The following is a 17,641-nucleotide window of genomic DNA, read 5'->3' on the forward strand; positions in this document are numbered from 1 at the left end:
CCAAAAACAGTACAGCGGCGCGATGACGTTTAGTCGATTGTCTTACTAGTTGCTAGGTTACTCACTACAAAAGAACACGCATACAAGTGCCACAAAATCATGAGCCGAAACACAATCACATGTAAGGTGTTTGGGTAGAATATCTCTTGCGAGAGGTGATAAATGTTGACAAAGTTAATGTGTTTCTCGCGATAATGCAGACAGAAATTGTCCAAATTGGGACGAAATTAAACCCACAGGAATGGAAGGCCTCAAACTACGCGCACTATTTCAATTCTAAAAAGGAGCTCGAGCAGTCGAAGCTTCTTAGGGATGCGACCCTTCATCTGTGCGGGAAGGCAGCAGAAAGATCCCGAAGTAATCAACTGAATGTCACAAGGAAACTCGATTCAAGGCTTCAAAATGTTTCATCATGGAAGAGTAATGTTGACAAAGAGAAGCTTGCAGTTGCTAACGAGATGCAAGCGCTTCGGTATCACATCAGCCTTTTGAAAAATGCACTGAATGCCACAGAAATACCCCTGGAAATTCCGAAGAAGGCGCTGGCTGTCAGGAGAAAAAGAACAGGTAGCGATCTGGTCAGGGATCAAGTGGAAATCGAACTTTATAAGGTCAGATAACAATATTATTTGCTTGTTATTTTAGCTTGTGTTTTCTATTCACCCTGATAGTTTCAGTTGCTGGCCAGTTTTCTAACTCCATTGCTTGGTAATAATAGATTATTTCTATGTTGTTGGAACTGATTTTTTCTCAATGAGGTGTTGTTTTTTCTAGACTCCGTGTTAGACCTTACTTCATCTTGTCACCAGAGCCCTTATTATCCTACTACTTTGCTTTATTTTGGCTACTGGTTATTTTGGCTTTATTTTTTAGTTTAGAGTTTACTAACGCTAAAATTATAAGTACTTTGTCGAAGTGAAAAGTAGAATACATTTAAAACAAATTTTATAATGATTTGATCACTGAACACACAACTTCCTTCCAACTGTGAGCCATTTTTGATTAGAGATGGCCTGTTGTTAACAGACAATAAAGAGGTCGTTGTCAATGACGCGGTAACTAGGAGCATTCAATATGGCCGGGCAGTTGTATTCATCGAGACAATCAGCCGTAACCGGAAAACAAACAAAGTAATGCTTAGCCATTTCCCGCAATTTGTGGCATTATAAATATTTTCGTAAGGTTCCTGTTTACAAAAATACAAGGGCAACATTTCGTCGCGATGATTGCTTTCTAGTCTCAATGCTTGGGCCTATTTACAAATTTTCACAAGCGAAACTTAGATGACAATCGAGAATGTTTATTGCCTTTCCAAACTTTGTGAAAATTTCTTTACAAATTAGTATCAAAAAGCTGTTTTTTCGTGAACGTTTTGAAATCGGTTATTTTTTTCATCTAATGTTGCAATTGTGTCAAAACATTGCTGATCTGCGACTATCTTAGAAAAATTCATTTCTTAAAATCCTTTTGTCGTTCCAGTGAGCTAACAATGCTGTTCGAGACGGGGATTTAACAATTTAATTTTTTTGCTAGCTATAAGGTTACTGTCTATGCTTCAGTTAAAGAACTGTATCAAAGGGGAAGATGCAAGCAATGTCCTTGTGGTCTCTCAAGTATAAAAGTTGTTTCCCGTTTGCTCTAAAAATGAATGTGCTTAAAGAAATACTGGGCAAAAGCAAAATCAGTAGAGTTAAAAGGGCTCGGTTTAAGCTATCGAATTTAAGAAACATTAAATATTTAAGCTTGGAGTGGTTTAATTACCAAGGAATGAATTGCAGCTTTTGCCCCCTTATGAAAAAATTGCTGAAAGCCTTATGTTGACACATGAGTCAGATGTTGAAACAAAGCCCAAGTCATTCTGATTTCGCCCCCGCAAAGTTGACCTTTACCAAAAGCGAGTGTTTATCGCGCCCACTGTGGCTACATAATCACGTAAATTCCTGTTTCTCAAAGGAAACGGGTGTTTCTAGTGGCAATTCATCTTTTTGTGGTGGTCAATTTTACTTTAATCATGATTTTCGTGGTGATAGTTTCGTATAATCAGCTTTATGCTAAAAGCAAGATCAAGAAAAAACCTCGACTTGCAAGCACCACTCGTGTATACGATCAGATAGATACAGCGACTTTCATTAAACATTCATGGGCCATCATCCCATCATGTTGTTACTACAAAAATGTCAAAAGTTTGGATTTTTTAAGTCTTCATAACCTGTTGAATCGGTCTTTTTGTCGAAAAGTCTCGGACCGGACAATGTCAATTTTAGCAGCTATTAATCTTATATTTTTAGTAAAAACATAAGATTCGATTAATATAAATTAGAGCAGAATTAATTCATTTAATATAAAGCAAGGTGATAAACCAAAAAGAAAGTCTAAATAATTTTTTAATTCCTGGGACATTATTGAGTTTTGTTTCAGGATGTTCCAAGAAAATTCCCGTTATGGGACCAGCGATAGCTGAATTCCTCAAAACGGTTGAATAATTCTGCGTTAAAACCTCCGAAACTTTGCATTTGTTCTTCCTGACTGTGCTTTCATACCATTTTTCTTTTACAAAAACAATCTTAGAGGAACATGAACCTAGAAATTGCCCAAGCATATTAAGAGCAAGCTAAGGCCAGAAATAAATTTTCTTGAGCGCAATCATAAAAATTACAAAAACCGAATGTTTTGATGTCAGCCCAATAAATGGAAAAAGTTTCTGTTATAAGTTGCATATTTTTTTAACATTTTTTTAGTCATATTTCGTTGACGCTGGTTTGTTCGTTGGATGTCCGTGTTCGGTAGAACTATTGATTGGATCTCAGTGCTTGGTTGAGGAATAATCGTTGTCATGGATTCCCGACAACCATACGGTTGTGGATTAAAGATGACAGAGAAAGATGACTCTTTCTCGTTGTTACTTTGGTTCTTTTAATTTGTTGTAAAAACCTACAATGTAGTGCCCAGGACACGTCAGGCTCAAAGGCCGGGACGTTCGAAAGAAATATTTGATTGAAATTATGTAGAGCCAGTAAAAGCGTCAGTTCAGCCCACAGAGAACTCAATTTTTTGGATTTAGAGGGCTAAAGAGAGGAAACTGAAGATTGTATTGTGTTGTATTATATCGTTTTGTATCGTATTGTATTGTATTTTATTATATTGTACTGTATTGTATATTATTTAATGTCAGTTTTTACAAAAGTGAATATACACTAATTAAGACTAACATCAAGCAATTTCAAGGACTGCATAAGACAGAATATTTACTGCAAAACGAGCCTGCGCACTTGTTTTCAAGGAACCAAATTTTGATCAAGTTCTTAAATTGTCTAGTATTTTGTGTTGTCTTAAATGGATTCTGGGAGTGAATTCCAGATTTTAATACCATTATTGGTAGTTCTGGCTTTTGGAATGTCAAGGGAATTTTTGAGTTGAAGTTTTTGACCTGTTGTTTTGGGTACAAAATAGTCTTTCACGAAAACAGGATTAAGGTTGTTAGGTGTTTTATAAACTTCGAGCGCTAAAATTCTAACTGATTGGACATGTATGGTAGTTTCTTTTGAGTTAGCAAGTAAATCTTTGTATGAAGATGAGCTGGATGTCTTATTTGTTGATGACAAAGGAGACCGAGAAGTTAAAAATGGTTTTGTATTGGATGTATAGTAATACTCGAACAGTATCAATTAATTTTTATTGTTATTTTGAAAGTCCATTGGTTTTAAACGTTATTTTTCTAGCGTTTGAAATTTCGGTAAGGAAAAATTTCGCCTTCAAAAAAATCAGCAAGGAAAAATTGGATTAATTTTTGGTTGCCCTGCTTCACTGAAAATAAATCCCACCGAAATTTTTAGAACCTTATGTATGTCACTATCTCTCTCCTCGTTGAACTTTTCCTCTAACATATTCTTTATAAACAGCAGTGGTGGATTTAAGGGGGCAGCTAGGGGCAGTTGCCCCTCCCTGGCCGAGTTGAAGTCTGGCGCCCCTTTTAAGGAAATTTTGTGCCCCTTTTGAAGAATGAGAATCAGGTGCAAAAGTTTCTGAGACTTAAAGGTTAATTTACTTCAAGGATTATCTCAGAGTATGCAACAATTATTTTGAAAATTTCTTTACAGAGTGAATAGAGAGCCTTCTGTCAGTAGTTAGGGTCTGAAATTGTTGTATACGGTTTACACTCGTCACCAATCTCGGAAAATTTTCAACGCCCCCACTTCCAACTACCCCTCCTTCGAAATTGCTCTGGATCCGCCCCTGATAAACAGTATTCATTGATAAGTGCGTGTTTACTTCTTTAGGAGATCGAGTTGATAAGCAGTGTTCAAGAGTCATTAAGACGCACAATAGAGCAAGCAATGAATCAATTCAGGTAGGATTTCCTTTATCTAATAATTTGTTTAAATCAGATAACTCGTTGCATGAAATCACAATTCAAGTTGGTTTTTAAATGGATAAAAGAGGCTACTGTTTCTTCTCATCCATCAATAGCAACACAACGGCTTCTGTTTCTTTCTGCAATCCCCCTTTGAATGACGATTTAACATCGTGTTCTCACTCACCCAAATTGATCTAAAAGCATGTTTATTACATCAATACCGTAGAAGTTTGACATTGCTGGTAGGACATCAGCCCCCTCAACGATAGAAATGGTTCTGATGCCTTTTCTCTTTACAAAAATAAATTGGGCTATATCTCAGGCCCTCCTGCTTGAAAGTTCAAAGTCTTGCACATAAAATTCTTAAATGATATTTCATATCATTTTATGAAGTAGCTCCATACAACAGGCAGGCAGTCAAATGTCCCTTTTTCCTCTCTCAAGCTTTTTTCGAAGGTGGTGCGGCGAAATGTTTTCGCTGTGCTTCAAAATGTCTTTGCTAAAAGCAGTGGTTTCTAAAGGACTTAATTGCTTTTAAATGGGGAGTAAAGGTCAGGGGTTGTACCAATCAAAAATTTGCGGGGTAGAAAGTGGGGGATCAGGAGACTTGAAAAAAATTTTTTTAGTGGCAACGCCCTTATTAATTGCTGGAAATGCCTTTCTGTAAAGAAATCGCTATGAAGATTGCATTGAAACAGTTATTTCGTCCTAGGCTTTAAAATCAACACATCGTCTATCGAAAATCTAATTAAAGCATGATTTAATGCTTTTTGCGTGAAACTATGAATAAGCGATAGGTTGCATGACTCAGCAACACATTCCATTCCTAGCTATTTTTTCATCGATTATGAACGAATTTAAAAATCTGGCTGAAAAAAGTGGGATGAAATGTGCACTTGAGTGCCATCCTTCAGGCAGGGCGTTGCAAACGAAAGGTTCTCTATTTCCCACATGTCAAGATCCTGATTTTAACTTTTACTGAGAAGCAACAAATTGCAGGTTGCGAAGAGGGACTGCCCCTACTTCAGCACGCCCCTAAACATGAGGAATTATTTAGTTTTTGAAATGGGGTAAGAGCAAGGATCGCAGAGCATATTGCAGATCGAGAGGGGCTAAAACGTTTTGGGGGGGCTAAACATGCTAAAAACCAAGAGCAGGGCGATTTTTGGTATGATTTTAAGTACATTTTTGAGATTATTTGTGGGGGTTAAAGCCCCCGTAGCCTCCCCGCTTCCGCGGTCCCTGGGTAAGAGATTGTTAACCGAATTTTGCAGTGAACCTTAAATGAATGAATGCAATGAGAGTAAAACAGTCATTAGCGTTCTTGCAATGTGCATTAATATCTTTGCACGGTTATATCGATTATTTGACTTTCATGCAAACACTATGGTAGCAAGAAAGCTAAAAGGCAAATAGTATTCAAAACCTCAATTAGCAGGTAGCTTTATCGGTAATAAATGTTTGGCTAATGACGCCATTTTATTGGTTGACAGCGTTTGAAAAAGAAGATTTGTTGTGGCCTGAATCCGACATTTCTAGTAGCTAAGATTTACATAGCTTACTGGAAGGTTTGACATCCAAGAATACTCTTAACGAAAGCACATACCGTGAAAGCTCTATTAAGCCCCCCCTCTTATTTAAGCACCCTCCTTGTTAAGCCCCCTTATATAACAAAAACTTACAATAAGCTCCCCTCTCCAGTAAGCCCTCCTCTTAAGCCCCCGAACAAAGAAAGACAACATTTGCATTGATTGGATCTGTTGACGGGTGTGATGACGATGAATTGATCTTGGTGACTCCGAGGATAATAAGGAAATTATAATTGATTGATTTTATAAAAAATTTCGAAGCTGATAGCAAAGTTTTTGTGAACATTTGTATGACATTATCATAACAAGAACATAGGGGCATTTATAACATTTTTGCAATGAATTATTAATAAGCTCTCCCTCTCTAAAAGGTCCTCCTCTCCTTAAGCCCCCTCTAGGACTGAAAAAATAAATAAGCCCCCCTGGGGGCTTAATAGAGCTTTTATCGTAATCTTGCAGTCTGATGACAAGAACCCGATTTTCTTTGCATCTAATAATCTTCTGGAGATTGTTTTAATTTTCGGTTCTCACTGTTTGAAAGAAATAGAGAAACAATAAAACTGTCTCTTTATTCAGTCATTATTAGTTCAAAAATTGATTTGGTTTATTAATACTCGTTACAATGGTAGTACAGCTAAAGAGCAGGCCATGTAGGGCTACTTATCCAAACTACAATGTCTATTGTTAACTCTAAAGCTCCGGCTGTTTAAGAAGCCCAAATGTCCCACTTTTAATATGAGAGAGCCAAATTCTGATCATAATCTTAGTCCATGTTATGTTCATACTCTTGGTAATGTACCGAAAAGCTCCATTGCTGAGTTGCCATAATGCTGTTTTCGCTGACGCTTTGGACAGTCGATGGAAATAACAGGGCCGAAAATATTTGTGACGTCAGTCAGAAGTGATCCGATAGCGCGGTTGAAAAACAATTAAACTAAATGATAAATTTACAATTACTTACAATTACGGTAAGAGATATCAAAAAATAGTATATTCGTTCCCACGGGCTTGATAACATCGTACTCTGAAATTAATGATAATCTTTTAAGAATTCTGATAAGGTCAAGCCTTGTCAACCGTGTTCATCCTTTACCACGCATTCACTATATTCTGTTGTTTCAGGGACCTTGAATCTTGCCTGAAGCGCCTCCACAAGGACAGTACTGACAAGAGATCTGCTATGTACAAAGATAATACCGCTTACAACTTGACCAACATGTCTGAGTTCTTGGGATACCATAAACACGCAGTAGAGTATGACCCCAAGTGCGTTTGATATTTCATATTCTATTTACTTCAATTTGCTTAACTTATTCTTCATATGATGATAGCACCCACATTTGATGTTCTACCCAACAAAATGTGTACAAGACGAAGATCAAGACAAGAAGTTACAAATTTTGATTGTTGGGATGCATTTAATGAATTAAAAGCCTATGGGCGAATTCAAAACAATTTCATGTTAGTTTTTGATATCAGAACAATTTTAGAGCTATTGCCAGTGCATAGTTTTTGCCTGTATGCTGGTTGACAACATTGGTAAAACTCGGTTGCTCACGTCATAATTTCATGTTGACATCATCAATTAAATTCTGGCTTAATAATCTTATGGAAAATAAGCAGTTATAACTTTATCTGATTGTTAACAGTAACTGTTCATTTAACATGCTTTTGTTTCTGAAATATATAAACGTTCATTTTGTTGAAACAAGTGCTGTAAGTCCAACTGAATGGGAAGCATATTCGGAGAACAACATTGCAAAGGCCCGCAGTTCAAGATCATTATCAGAGAATTTGCGTAAGAAGATTCAAGATTTGCTTGGAAAAGCGTTTCAGCAATTGAATGACCAGAATGCCAAAGTTCAGCTTGCATTTGGAAAGAGGATAACTGAGACTACAAATGCTAAGAGGCAGCTTGAGATGCAGCACAGGAAGGCATGCTTTTCATATTTGAGCAATAATTTCGTTAATCTATTACTGAATTGAAATTTATAGGTTGTACTGAAGGCGCTCCTTCAGATATTCAAAGAAACTCTGATTTTTAATTAAGCGAGCTAGAGACCAAAGTCGAGCTGCAAAGTGCTAATCCAGTTTACAGTACCACAAAATTGGCCCTTTGCAAAAGTTCTTCTTTTAAGTATTGTGTATGAATAAGTTTTAACGTTGCTGAATGCTGTTGATATGTATTGTATTCTAAGGATACAATTGCACTTTTGTAGATACTTGGAGAAATTGAGAATATGCATGATAGCTTGGAAATGTTGGAGAAACAGATGGCCGATCTCCAGACACACATGAAGGTCAACAATACAAGGCTTGAGCACCGAACATGGCGTCCGAACATCGAGCTATGCAGGGATAACCCTAAACACACCCTCGTTTCTGAATATCATTACATTGCTGGTGACATCTCAGCAGTAAGAAGGAGGTTGAGTGATACACGTATGGCCCTTGAGCGCTTAAACAACCGCAAATGGGAGTTGGAGCAGGAAATAAACGTGAAAACGTTCACCTTGTTCATTGATAAAGATCAATGTGGGAAGCTTCGAAAGCAAATGGATTGGCGCCCTTTTATGCAGCGGCAGACAGGAACTTTGATGAGCATACAGGATAGACCATTGTCATCCCCAGTCAGGTATTCACCAAAAAAGCTTTCCATTGACAGCTTGCCTGCCTCACGGCTTAGTGCAAGGGGACCACTTCTTACCTATTGAACAACAACGTTACAACTGAAGTAGTTGGTTAGGTACTTGCATTAAAAAAGAAACGTTGCAATCTTAACCATTCAAATGACACAAAAAATATCTTATGATAAGCATCATTTTAGCATGTCAGCTTTGAATAATAGAAGAAGGCTGGAGAAAACAGTCTTGCTTTGGCATAGGGCAAGATTGTCTATCACTCTCCTTCTTGATCTCACATCATTGCGATCTTCTTCTTAACCCTAACCTTTCTAGTTGATCAACGTTAACTTTTCATAATTGTTTTACTTAACTTCTTATAATTCTTATGTCTTAATCAATATGCCCTTGAACGAGTACGAGTAAACCTTTGTCGAACCAACTGCTTGTCAGTTCCTTTTTTCTGCTCAATATAGCTGCAATTATAGACACTTAATCTATCGCTGTCACGTAGTTTGATTGTGTTATATATAGACGGGTCCAGCCGTCCTTAATCATCACTGCCGATGCAGTGATGTTACCATTCGATTGATAAACAGTAAATAACCAACTGTACAATTAAGACATTAAGTTTTATTTTCACGTTTTACATGGAATAAAATTTTTCATTTTAAGCATGATTTAGCCTTACAATCATTATTCATTTCAGTCCTGGTGTCTTCATTCGCTTTACATACTGCCTTCTGATTGTCACATTTCCTAATTGTCGTTTGAAAGCAGAACAGCAGAAACCCAGGATCTTGTAAACTCATAGACAAATACATAGACAAAAAATAGCTTGATTATTGTTAAAAGCTGACTTTATCAACAAAAGGGATATACCAGACGTGTTCTGCTTTTTACAATGTTTCAATCAAATAAGGAACATGGCCAAATTGATGCTCTACCATAGCTTTGATGAAGTCTCAGTAAGTCTTTGGACGTAATGAATCTGGGCGATTATTCATCTCAAGTATTGCCCTCTTCAAAAACACTAAGAGGTATTTGACTCAAGATGTCCTCTAAATAGCCAGTAACACAACCTCAAGGACAGTAATGACAGTTAGACACCCCATTCAGCAGCCCTCCTTCTTTCATTTGCTCCAGGTGGAGGTGGGCAAAGTGAGGGTGGCAACTGACTCTGTGGCGGGAATCCCCGTGGAAGCCAGTACTTGACAAACGTATTTGAGGCCTTTGTTTCTCTTTCCGGGTGCTTTTTTCGCCATTCAGAAAGCCATATCTCAACATCAAAGTTGCTTACTTCTAAAAGGAAAGGCAGGTTGTAAAGAATATTCCTGTCAGAAAAATGATACCATTATTCTTTAAAATGTCATTCAAATTTGAAAACATGAAAATGGACTTCATTCAATCATTTAGCTGAAAATGATGAATTGCAATCCTGATGAGACAAGGCGGGGGTATCTTAATTTTTTTTCTAATCTGTTGTTCAAGCAATAAGATAGATTTCAAAATCCAATATTTTATTACTACTTGACAGAGTATTGGTATCATTTCATCCAAAAATGGGCTTATCAAGAAAATAAAATGTTCATTCAAGTTTGTTTTAAAATTATAACTACACCTGTTCCAGATTCTTTAGCACAAGCTTAAAATCCAGGATTAATTTAAAAATCTTAATATTCAATTAGGTACCTAAACAGGAAAAGTTGGCAACTGTATTAATGTTTTATCGCAGTAAACATGATGGTTAACCCACCCTCAAATATCTCCCTTCTTTGTTTATGGAGTACATTCTATGAAAGGCCTTCAACCTTCGCTAAATGCAATTATAGGCAAAATGTGTATGTTTCTGTTTATAGATGTATGAGCTCAGTGGTAAGGGTCGCTGAATACAGATCCAAGGGTCTGTAGTTCAAGTCTCTGAGTTGACCAAACTTTCTCTCAGAAGGAGGAGAGTTGCCGGCTCTCTGAAGCCACATCGGGAGGTATGCGGGGTCACATCAAGAGAAAGGACCAGGACATTGCTTGATAAGCATACCTTTCGCTGTGTTCTAAAACTACCTTTAGAAGCTAGGTAGCAAACAATACAATTATGAGCTCTTTATTGCTAAAAAGTCAAACTTAAAGGCATTGAGGCATTATAAAGGAAAGGGTATACCCAGATACACTGAGTCATGATTTTTGTGCTGTAATGCTATTGGTGGGCCTGTCACTGATCACATGGAGTTGCCTTGTACTATTCTAAAAAGAGTTTTGGTCAAAAGTAAGTTATCAACATGGATGCTAACATCACAAGAAACCACAGTGACCATGCCAAAAGCAAATGATCCCTATAGAGAAGGACAAACGATGACATAATGCCTTTAAGATTAGTACTCACCTCTTTGGTTTTGACTTGGTGTATGTGCTTTCAAGAACTCTGGATTTACATGTGAAAACTGGCAACCATCACCAAACTTGCAATTTCCTGAAAAAACAACCTGTCAGTTAAGTGGAACACACAGCTATCAAAAGAATATTAACCTCAAAATTTAAAAATAAAGTTAAATATTTATTGAGAAAAACAACAGATTGGCAAAAGCATTTTGAGTGAGTGATGATTGTGTCAAATTTGTAGATTTTAGAATGGTGTGAATGATTTTAGAATGATTTTAGATTTAGTGCATTGGAGAGGAAACAGATAGTGGAAGCAGATGACATGAGGAAAAAACGATTTAGTTGATAATTATGTCAAAAAATAGCCAGTTTTTTGATATAAAAAATCATTGACAAATTATGGCTCATAGCAAAGCAAATATTATAAGACAACAAAAGCTGCCTCGGTAGGAAAAAATCCACTTTAAAATACTTTTGCAAGTGCATATGCATGGGTTCCACCTGTGTCTTAGAGAGACACGCAATAAATAATTACCTACCATATTGAAAAAAATTTTTGCATGGCTTTTTCAGAGCTTCTTCGGCTAAAAGAGTTGCTGCATCTAAAATAGAAAAATAAACATGTTAAAAGCAAAACAGATGACTATACACATTATTTACATAAAGATGACATAAAACTTTCATAAAGATGAGTAAATGGACAGCTTTTAGTGGCATTTCATAACTGATAAGAATTCAATAAATCGAAATGGTTTAACACTGATAGATTTAAATTGACTAATTAATGTCAGTTTGTCAATCTGAACAACAAGCCCATTGTGTATTCCATGTCAACTCTAGATCAAACATTTTTCGAAGCTTTTGCAACTCCATGCTAAGCCAGCCTTAAGTCTATACTCTGTTGAATGTTTCTGAATATGTTCCTTGTGGGGTTGTTAAAGAATTTTTTGCAATGTACACTCTGAATTTAGTGATATAGGTTAGATGCACTAAAAAAGACAATTCAGACCTTTCATTCTGACAATCTGCACACAAATCTCTATCCAGTTTTCACTAACATTTAATTAAATTTATCAGAGAACTTACTTCAAACATACACATACAGTCTTCCTGCTTGCTTTATATATTTTCATAGAAAACTAAACATTACAAGCCATATTTAAAATTCCTAGACTCAATAAAAAATATATAAATTCTGAAAAAACACTTGGGTTTTCTATTAAAAACATTTTCAAAAATTGACGAAAATATTACTGAAATTGTAATCAATATTGCATGAAGTCTGCTTAATTTCTCTTTTTGTAAGAAGTTGAAGATACTTTTGATCATTTATCTCAAAGTCTCAATTTTCTCAAAAAAAACCATATTTTTCCTTTCCCTGACTGCGAGATTAGGATCATTTGTCAATTTTTGGCACACCAGTTTGCTAAGGTTTGCGGTGAATTTTTGCCATCTTTATTAACAACTGTCAACAACGTAAATGGTTTGCTTCCTTCCACTGTTTTGAATGTGCAGAAGAAATAGTCTGCACTCTGTATGCAGTAAAAATTGAACTGAATTGATACCTTTCGTGCAGAGACATGAAAAATTGCCGAGAAATTTTTCAAATTAGGTCTGCTCACCTTTGAAAGAATCATAATGTAATTTTCTAAGCCGTTGATGTTGTATTGACTTGAGATGCCTCTTTCTTGTTGGTAAGGTGTCTGCAAATGCGCGATTGCAATATTCACAGAAATACCTCCTTCCCATTTTCTTCTTCTTTACAATAACCTCTCGAAATAAGAGATATCTCTCATTATTGTTTTTAACAAAAAAAAGCTATGTAGTGATCGTCATTTTAGAATGGCCTCCTTTGGGAAACTCTCGTTCGCGTCCAACCTCCATGTTAGAGGACTAGCTGATAAAACTTCGTCAAACAAGTTGGCTGTCTTCCTTCTAAAGTATCTAATTCAATTCAGAGGTTTGTATTAAAAATCAATGAGATTTTTCATATGCAATATTCTATCAGAAGTTCTGAAATTTGTTGTCGAGTTTCCACGACCATGGCATGCATGTAACACCAAATATGATAAGGCCAGCCTACTTTTTTTCTCAGTGTTGATTTCATTTCATTTTATCACCAATCAGCCCTAAATGCAGTAGACAATTTAAAAGACAGACATAAACGGCGTATTGTAATCAGCGAAACGCAATACTGCGAATTACAGCGAAATACTGCGAAACATAAAAAAATGTGGTAAAATAAAACAACAAAGTACGCCAAAATTCTCAAACTATATCATAAATATTCACTTCCACCAATCCAGTGCGGAAGACAGACCAGCCAGCAGCATGCAGAAAATGCACTACGGACTAACAACACAGAGGTGGCACCAGAAATCTTCCGACAGAGGGGCTGGAGCTTCCGACAGGGGGGCTAAAATGACTAAAATAAGCAGTTTTCGTACGTTATTTTGTCAAATTTGCTCCGACAACACCCTAAAATTTCCTCCGATGGGGGGGCTAGATGCTTCCGACGGAGGGGATGTAGCCCCCCTAGCCCTCCCCTGGCGCCACTACTGTAACAACATTTTGTTGATTATCACTTTTGTCCCGCCTAAAATTGAAAAGTGTACACAAAAAAAAATAAAACACCAGTTTGTTCACCTGTTGGGGGTTTCCGTACATTAGAATACCTTAAATTCATCACTACAAACTATTAAAGAGGACGGTCTCCGCATTCACAGAAGAATTATTTCAAAATTTTGCTGATTATCACTTTTTTCCAACCTAACATTGAAAAGTTTGAGAGAGAAAAAAATACCAGTGTGTTCACCCTTTTGGGTTTTTTGTACATTAGAATACCATATATGCGTCACTACAAACTATTAAAGAGGATGGTCTCCGTGTTCAGGGAAGAATTATTTCAAAGTTTTGCTAAAGCCTAGCTCAATGAATATAAGTTAAAAAAGTACCATTGCAGCTTTGAATGAAAATCTATAGTAGAACTAGTGACATGTATGAACAGTGAAGTGGTATTGTTCCAAGGGTCATTCCATTTCAAAGTGGGCAAATGTTCTCATTTTGTAACCCAAAGTCTCAGAGTTTGTTATTTTTGGTGGAGAAGTGGAAAATCATGCATTAAACACACATACAAAATTTTAGTTCAAAATATTTTGTCATTTTAAAAAAAGAGCACTTTAAATTTTTGCTGATTCTAAGCATTTTTTCCAATGTCTGCCATCTTGAATTTAAGCCTGATGCTAAATATTCTCGGACTTGAGCAATTTGTATCTTCACATTTGGCAAAAATGGATAACAGAATTGGAACCTTGATGTTGAAATTAGTCTGTGCCAAAAATTTCAAATTGGTTTCAATTGAATTTGTTGCTGTAGTGAAATTTTTTCACCACACCTGAGTTGCTGTAGTGACATTTTTTTTGCACCAAAGAACTGAAAAAACTTCTGCCACAAAGCTTTTGTGGCTATTGCAAACAATGCCAATCAACCCTTAAGACTGATGCAGTATACACTAAATTACCAATAGTTATTTACCACAGATATATTTACCACATAATAAATTGCAACAGATGTTTTGATCCATAGACCAAAGCGTTTGATTTTGCGTGCACATAGCGCCTTAGCCTTCCAGTATGGATCTCATGGCAGCTGCACTCCTGAGAAATTTTATAGAATTATGAAAGCACTCTTGCACACTTGAGTGATGAGCATGGTTTGGGTGTGGCTTGTTTCTGGGTTTGGCTCAGATTTTTAGGTTTTTAAAAGACCTCAAAATGGTTTTTTAAATTTGTTCACAAAAGAGACTGAAACAAGTATGTCATTCTAAATTGAGGGATCCTCTTGAGATAAGGGCTGCTTAGAAGTTTCTCAGCCCTAAGGCAAAACTGAAAGATGTGGCCCTGAGAGCGAAAGAGAGCAGAAAATTTTTGTGACTATTGCCTCAAATTTAGCTTAAAATACACTTCAGAATAATTCTTGCAGTCATTTCTTGCAACCCTTTATAACAATTTACCATTTTTAGGCCCTTTTGGCCTCCCTGTCCTCCTCTTGGTGACCCAGGTTGAGATTATCAAGGTTTTTGACTTATCATGTTTTTTGCCTTTTTAAAAATTATTTTGAAAAAAAACTAATGCTAAAATAAACTTAACAGCAACTAATGGTAGTTGTAAGAAAACTTAATTTCAACTTTCAATCATAGATTTTCCTTGTGTAGGAAAATTGATATAAACTGGGCAAATGCCAAAAGAAACATGGGCAGACTTGATTATCACTGGGAAGTTAGGTGCACACTCAAATGTGCACACTTATCACAAGTGGACCCTTGCTTTCCAGGATAATAGCTTATGCACTCTCTAGATCTCATCAAAAACCTTCGTGAAATCCAGAGCGGTTAGTCTGTTGAAGTTATAGCAAAAAGATCCTTCAGCCAAGGCCAAAGAGTAATTAAACAAGGGTGTAGCATGTTTTGTATGTTTTGATTTTAGAGGCAGGCAGTGAGTGTAATATAGCAAATCCAAGAGTGTTGGAAGATGTTAGGGGCCCTTTAGGTATTAGAAGGGAAAAAGTTGTTATCTTCCAGGTGGTGTCTCACTCTTCTATGCACCATAAAGGAAATTTATGTCAAGCGGGCCACCTCAGACAAAAAAATGGATGATGTGTTATTAGTCTTCATAGGCATGGAATGCAGCATAGATTAAAGAATTGGGGGTGTCACACCCTCACACCCCCTGCTGGCCACGCCTCTGGCTCTATGAATAGAAAATGTTTGCTTTCATTATATGGTCTTCTTTTTCTATTCTCCCACTTCAGATTTACAAATACATTGTTCCATTCATTTCAAATTTAAAGTAAGCATAAAATTCTACACCATATAATATTCAATATGATGAACTAATAGATGGAAGCCAATAGAAAGGACAGTAGCAGAAACTGACCTAAGTAGAATGCATTGTTAATTGTTAATAATGTCTATCCAATTGTTAATTGGATAAAAATAAGAAAATTTGTAGGCAGAGGTATTTATTTAGGAGGAGCACATGGTGGCAGCCTCATTGTGGCAGCCTCCTGGTGACTGCAACCTTGTGGCAGAAAAACATACAATTAACAGTCACCTCAATTAGATCCTAAAGTGGGCAAGAGCAATGCCTTAGAGACAATAAATCTTCTAGCAAAACTGTTGACTTCAAGACTCTGTAAAGATCTAAAAAACATTTCTTGGGTACCAGAGCTTTCGACTTATTCCAGGCCTGCTTGTGCCTTTGCAAGAAAGGTTAGGATAAGGCTTCAATTGTCAAATGCTCCTCAAAATTAATGCATCATTTGCAAGTGTTGTTTTCTTGCTTTTCTCACATGAATTTAAAGTCTGCATATTAAGGACCCATGTTATGTGCATAGTTTATAGTCTTATATTTTTTGGGATTTAAGGTCTTTTGTGATGCTTGGGAATATTAACAACTTACGTTTAATTATTTAGTGTGTTCATGCATGGAAATTTAATCTCTTTTTTATTTATGTCAGGGCACAATGTCTCACAAATACAGTGAAGTTTCCCAAAGAATTCAGACAACAGAAGCAGCCCAGATTACACATCCACATGTAATTTTTAGTTTTCCATGTAATTTTTTCCATGAATTTTATTTGTACAGTTTTGCATACTGAATAATCAATGATGCAAGTTAATGTTTTGTTTAATTCTGAGGATTGAAGATGTTTTTCATTGAAGAAGAGAATTAAAAATTGGAGCAATTTTTTATATAACATAATTATGTTGTTTCTTCTGCAGAATCTTTTTCATAAAATAGTTTATTCTAATGCAACATTTTGAATTTTTTTATAGAAGTCTACAACTACTGTTAAAGAGCCAAAAATAATCAAATATACAGGTGGAGTAACATCAGCTAGTGGCGAAAGAGGTGGACTTATCTTTGATAGGCCAAATGAAGTTAGACGATTTCAAAAAATCTTTCAGGTATGTAGAGCCTAAAGTTAGACAATTTACCTCCTTATTAAGGTTAAGGCTAAAATTGGAAAGGTCTGTCACTGATCTGATTCTTATATCTGGTAAATGCTTTCCCATCTTTGCATACTGATCGAAGAAATAATTTTGAGTGCCTTTACTAAAATGCCTTCTAACTTCTACAAACACTTGAATTTTAGGGCCCTTCAATCTTTCAATAAGGGTCCATCAGATTCACTTGAATGATGTTCTTCCTTCATCTCAGCACCCTTGCAGCTCCTAAAAGCCTCATTTGATTTAGCATTTCATGTAAATATGTTTCTATAATATTGCTCTTCATAATTCTATAATTTTGAGCAATCCATCAAATGATTAAAACATGAAATAGTCAGTGCTATTTGTCTTTTTGTAGGTGCCAAATTCATTGCCCGTGTTTCTAAAAAAAGGCAGAAGTGATGAGCTCATTTACAAAGGTCTCATGACATCATCATTGGTTGGATTAGTCATTGCATCTTTTGGATTCTACAAAATGGCGATGCCTTCAAAACCCAATTAAGTCTATTTATATTGGAGAAAATGTCTTCCCTTCAAGAGAATGTTTGAAAATGACTGGAAAACCCATTGCTTAATGACTTGTAGATAAATCATATGTGAATGCATGGAATTCGTTTGTTAGTACATGTTATTGGTTCTGCCTTGTTTTGATTTTGAGTTTTTGTCCAAACATGTGTCCTCCTAAATATCA

General features: G+C 36.2%; 2 protein-coding genes across 3 annotated transcripts; one reads left to right on the forward strand and one right to left on the reverse strand.

Moving 5' to 3' along the window:
• LOC135690107 (tektin-1) lies at nt 1-17,601 on the forward strand. Its single transcript, XM_065207582.2, has 8 exons — nt 1-611; nt 4,278-4,348; nt 7,066-7,209; nt 7,656-7,878; nt 8,163-12,900; nt 16,458-16,535; nt 16,777-16,908; nt 17,309-17,601. Exons 1-5 carry the CDS (start codon nt 195-197, stop codon nt 8,655-8,657), a joined length of 1,350 nt encoding a protein of 449 aa, XP_065063654.1. The 5' UTR covers nt 1-194; the 3' UTR covers nt 8,658-12,900; nt 16,458-16,535; nt 16,777-16,908; nt 17,309-17,601.
• On the reverse strand, nt 9,178-12,697 carry LOC135690191 (zinc finger matrin-type protein 5). 2 transcript variants are annotated; one of them, XM_089110939.1, is made up of 4 exons: nt 12,563-12,697; nt 11,480-11,542; nt 10,945-11,031; nt 9,178-9,863 (listed from the first exon to the last, which is right to left on the reverse strand). In XM_089110939.1, the coding sequence occupies exons 1-4, from the start codon at nt 12,687-12,689 to the stop codon at nt 9,667-9,669; spliced, it is 474 nt and encodes a 157-aa protein (XP_088967065.1). In that variant the 5' UTR covers nt 12,690-12,697; the 3' UTR covers nt 9,178-9,666. The 2 variants fall into 2 exon arrangements, with proteins under 2 accessions (XP_088967065.1, XP_065063743.2); XM_065207671.2 differs by having other exon boundaries at nt 9,178-9,866.
• Nucleotides 17,602-17,641: the final 40 nt, after the last annotated feature.

The sequence above is a fragment of the Rhopilema esculentum genome, chromosome 10 (assembly GCF_057945365.1).
Source record: "Rhopilema esculentum isolate cy_ngs chromosome 10, ASM5794536v1, whole genome shotgun sequence".
In the NCBI taxonomy this organism is placed as follows: Eukaryota; Metazoa; Cnidaria; class Scyphozoa; order Rhizostomeae; family Rhizostomatidae; genus Rhopilema; species Rhopilema esculentum.

Coding starts and splice junctions, on each gene's coding strand:
- LOC135690107 (XM_065207582.2), top strand. CDS start 195: ATGCAGACAGAAATTGTCCAAATTGGGACGAAATTAAACCCACAGGAA. Junction 612..4,277: donor TGGAAATCGAACTTTATAAG/GTCAGATAACAA, acceptor TTACTTCTTTAG/GAGATCGAGTTGATAAGCAG. Junction 7,210..7,655: donor GCAGTAGAGTATGACCCCAA/GTGCGTTTGATA, acceptor TGTTGAAACAAG/TGCTGTAAGTCCAACTGAAT.
- LOC135690191 (XM_065207671.2), bottom strand. CDS start 12,689: ATGGGAAGGAGGTATTTCTGTGAATATTGCAATCGCGCATTTGCAGAC. Junction 11,543..12,562: donor ACATTATGATTCTTTCAAAG/GTGAGCAGACCT, acceptor TTTCTATTTTAG/ATGCAGCAACTCTTTTAGCC. Junction 9,867..10,944: donor ACCAAGTCAAAACCAAAGAG/GTGAGTACTAAT, acceptor CTTTCCTTTTAG/AAGTAAGCAACTTTGATGTT.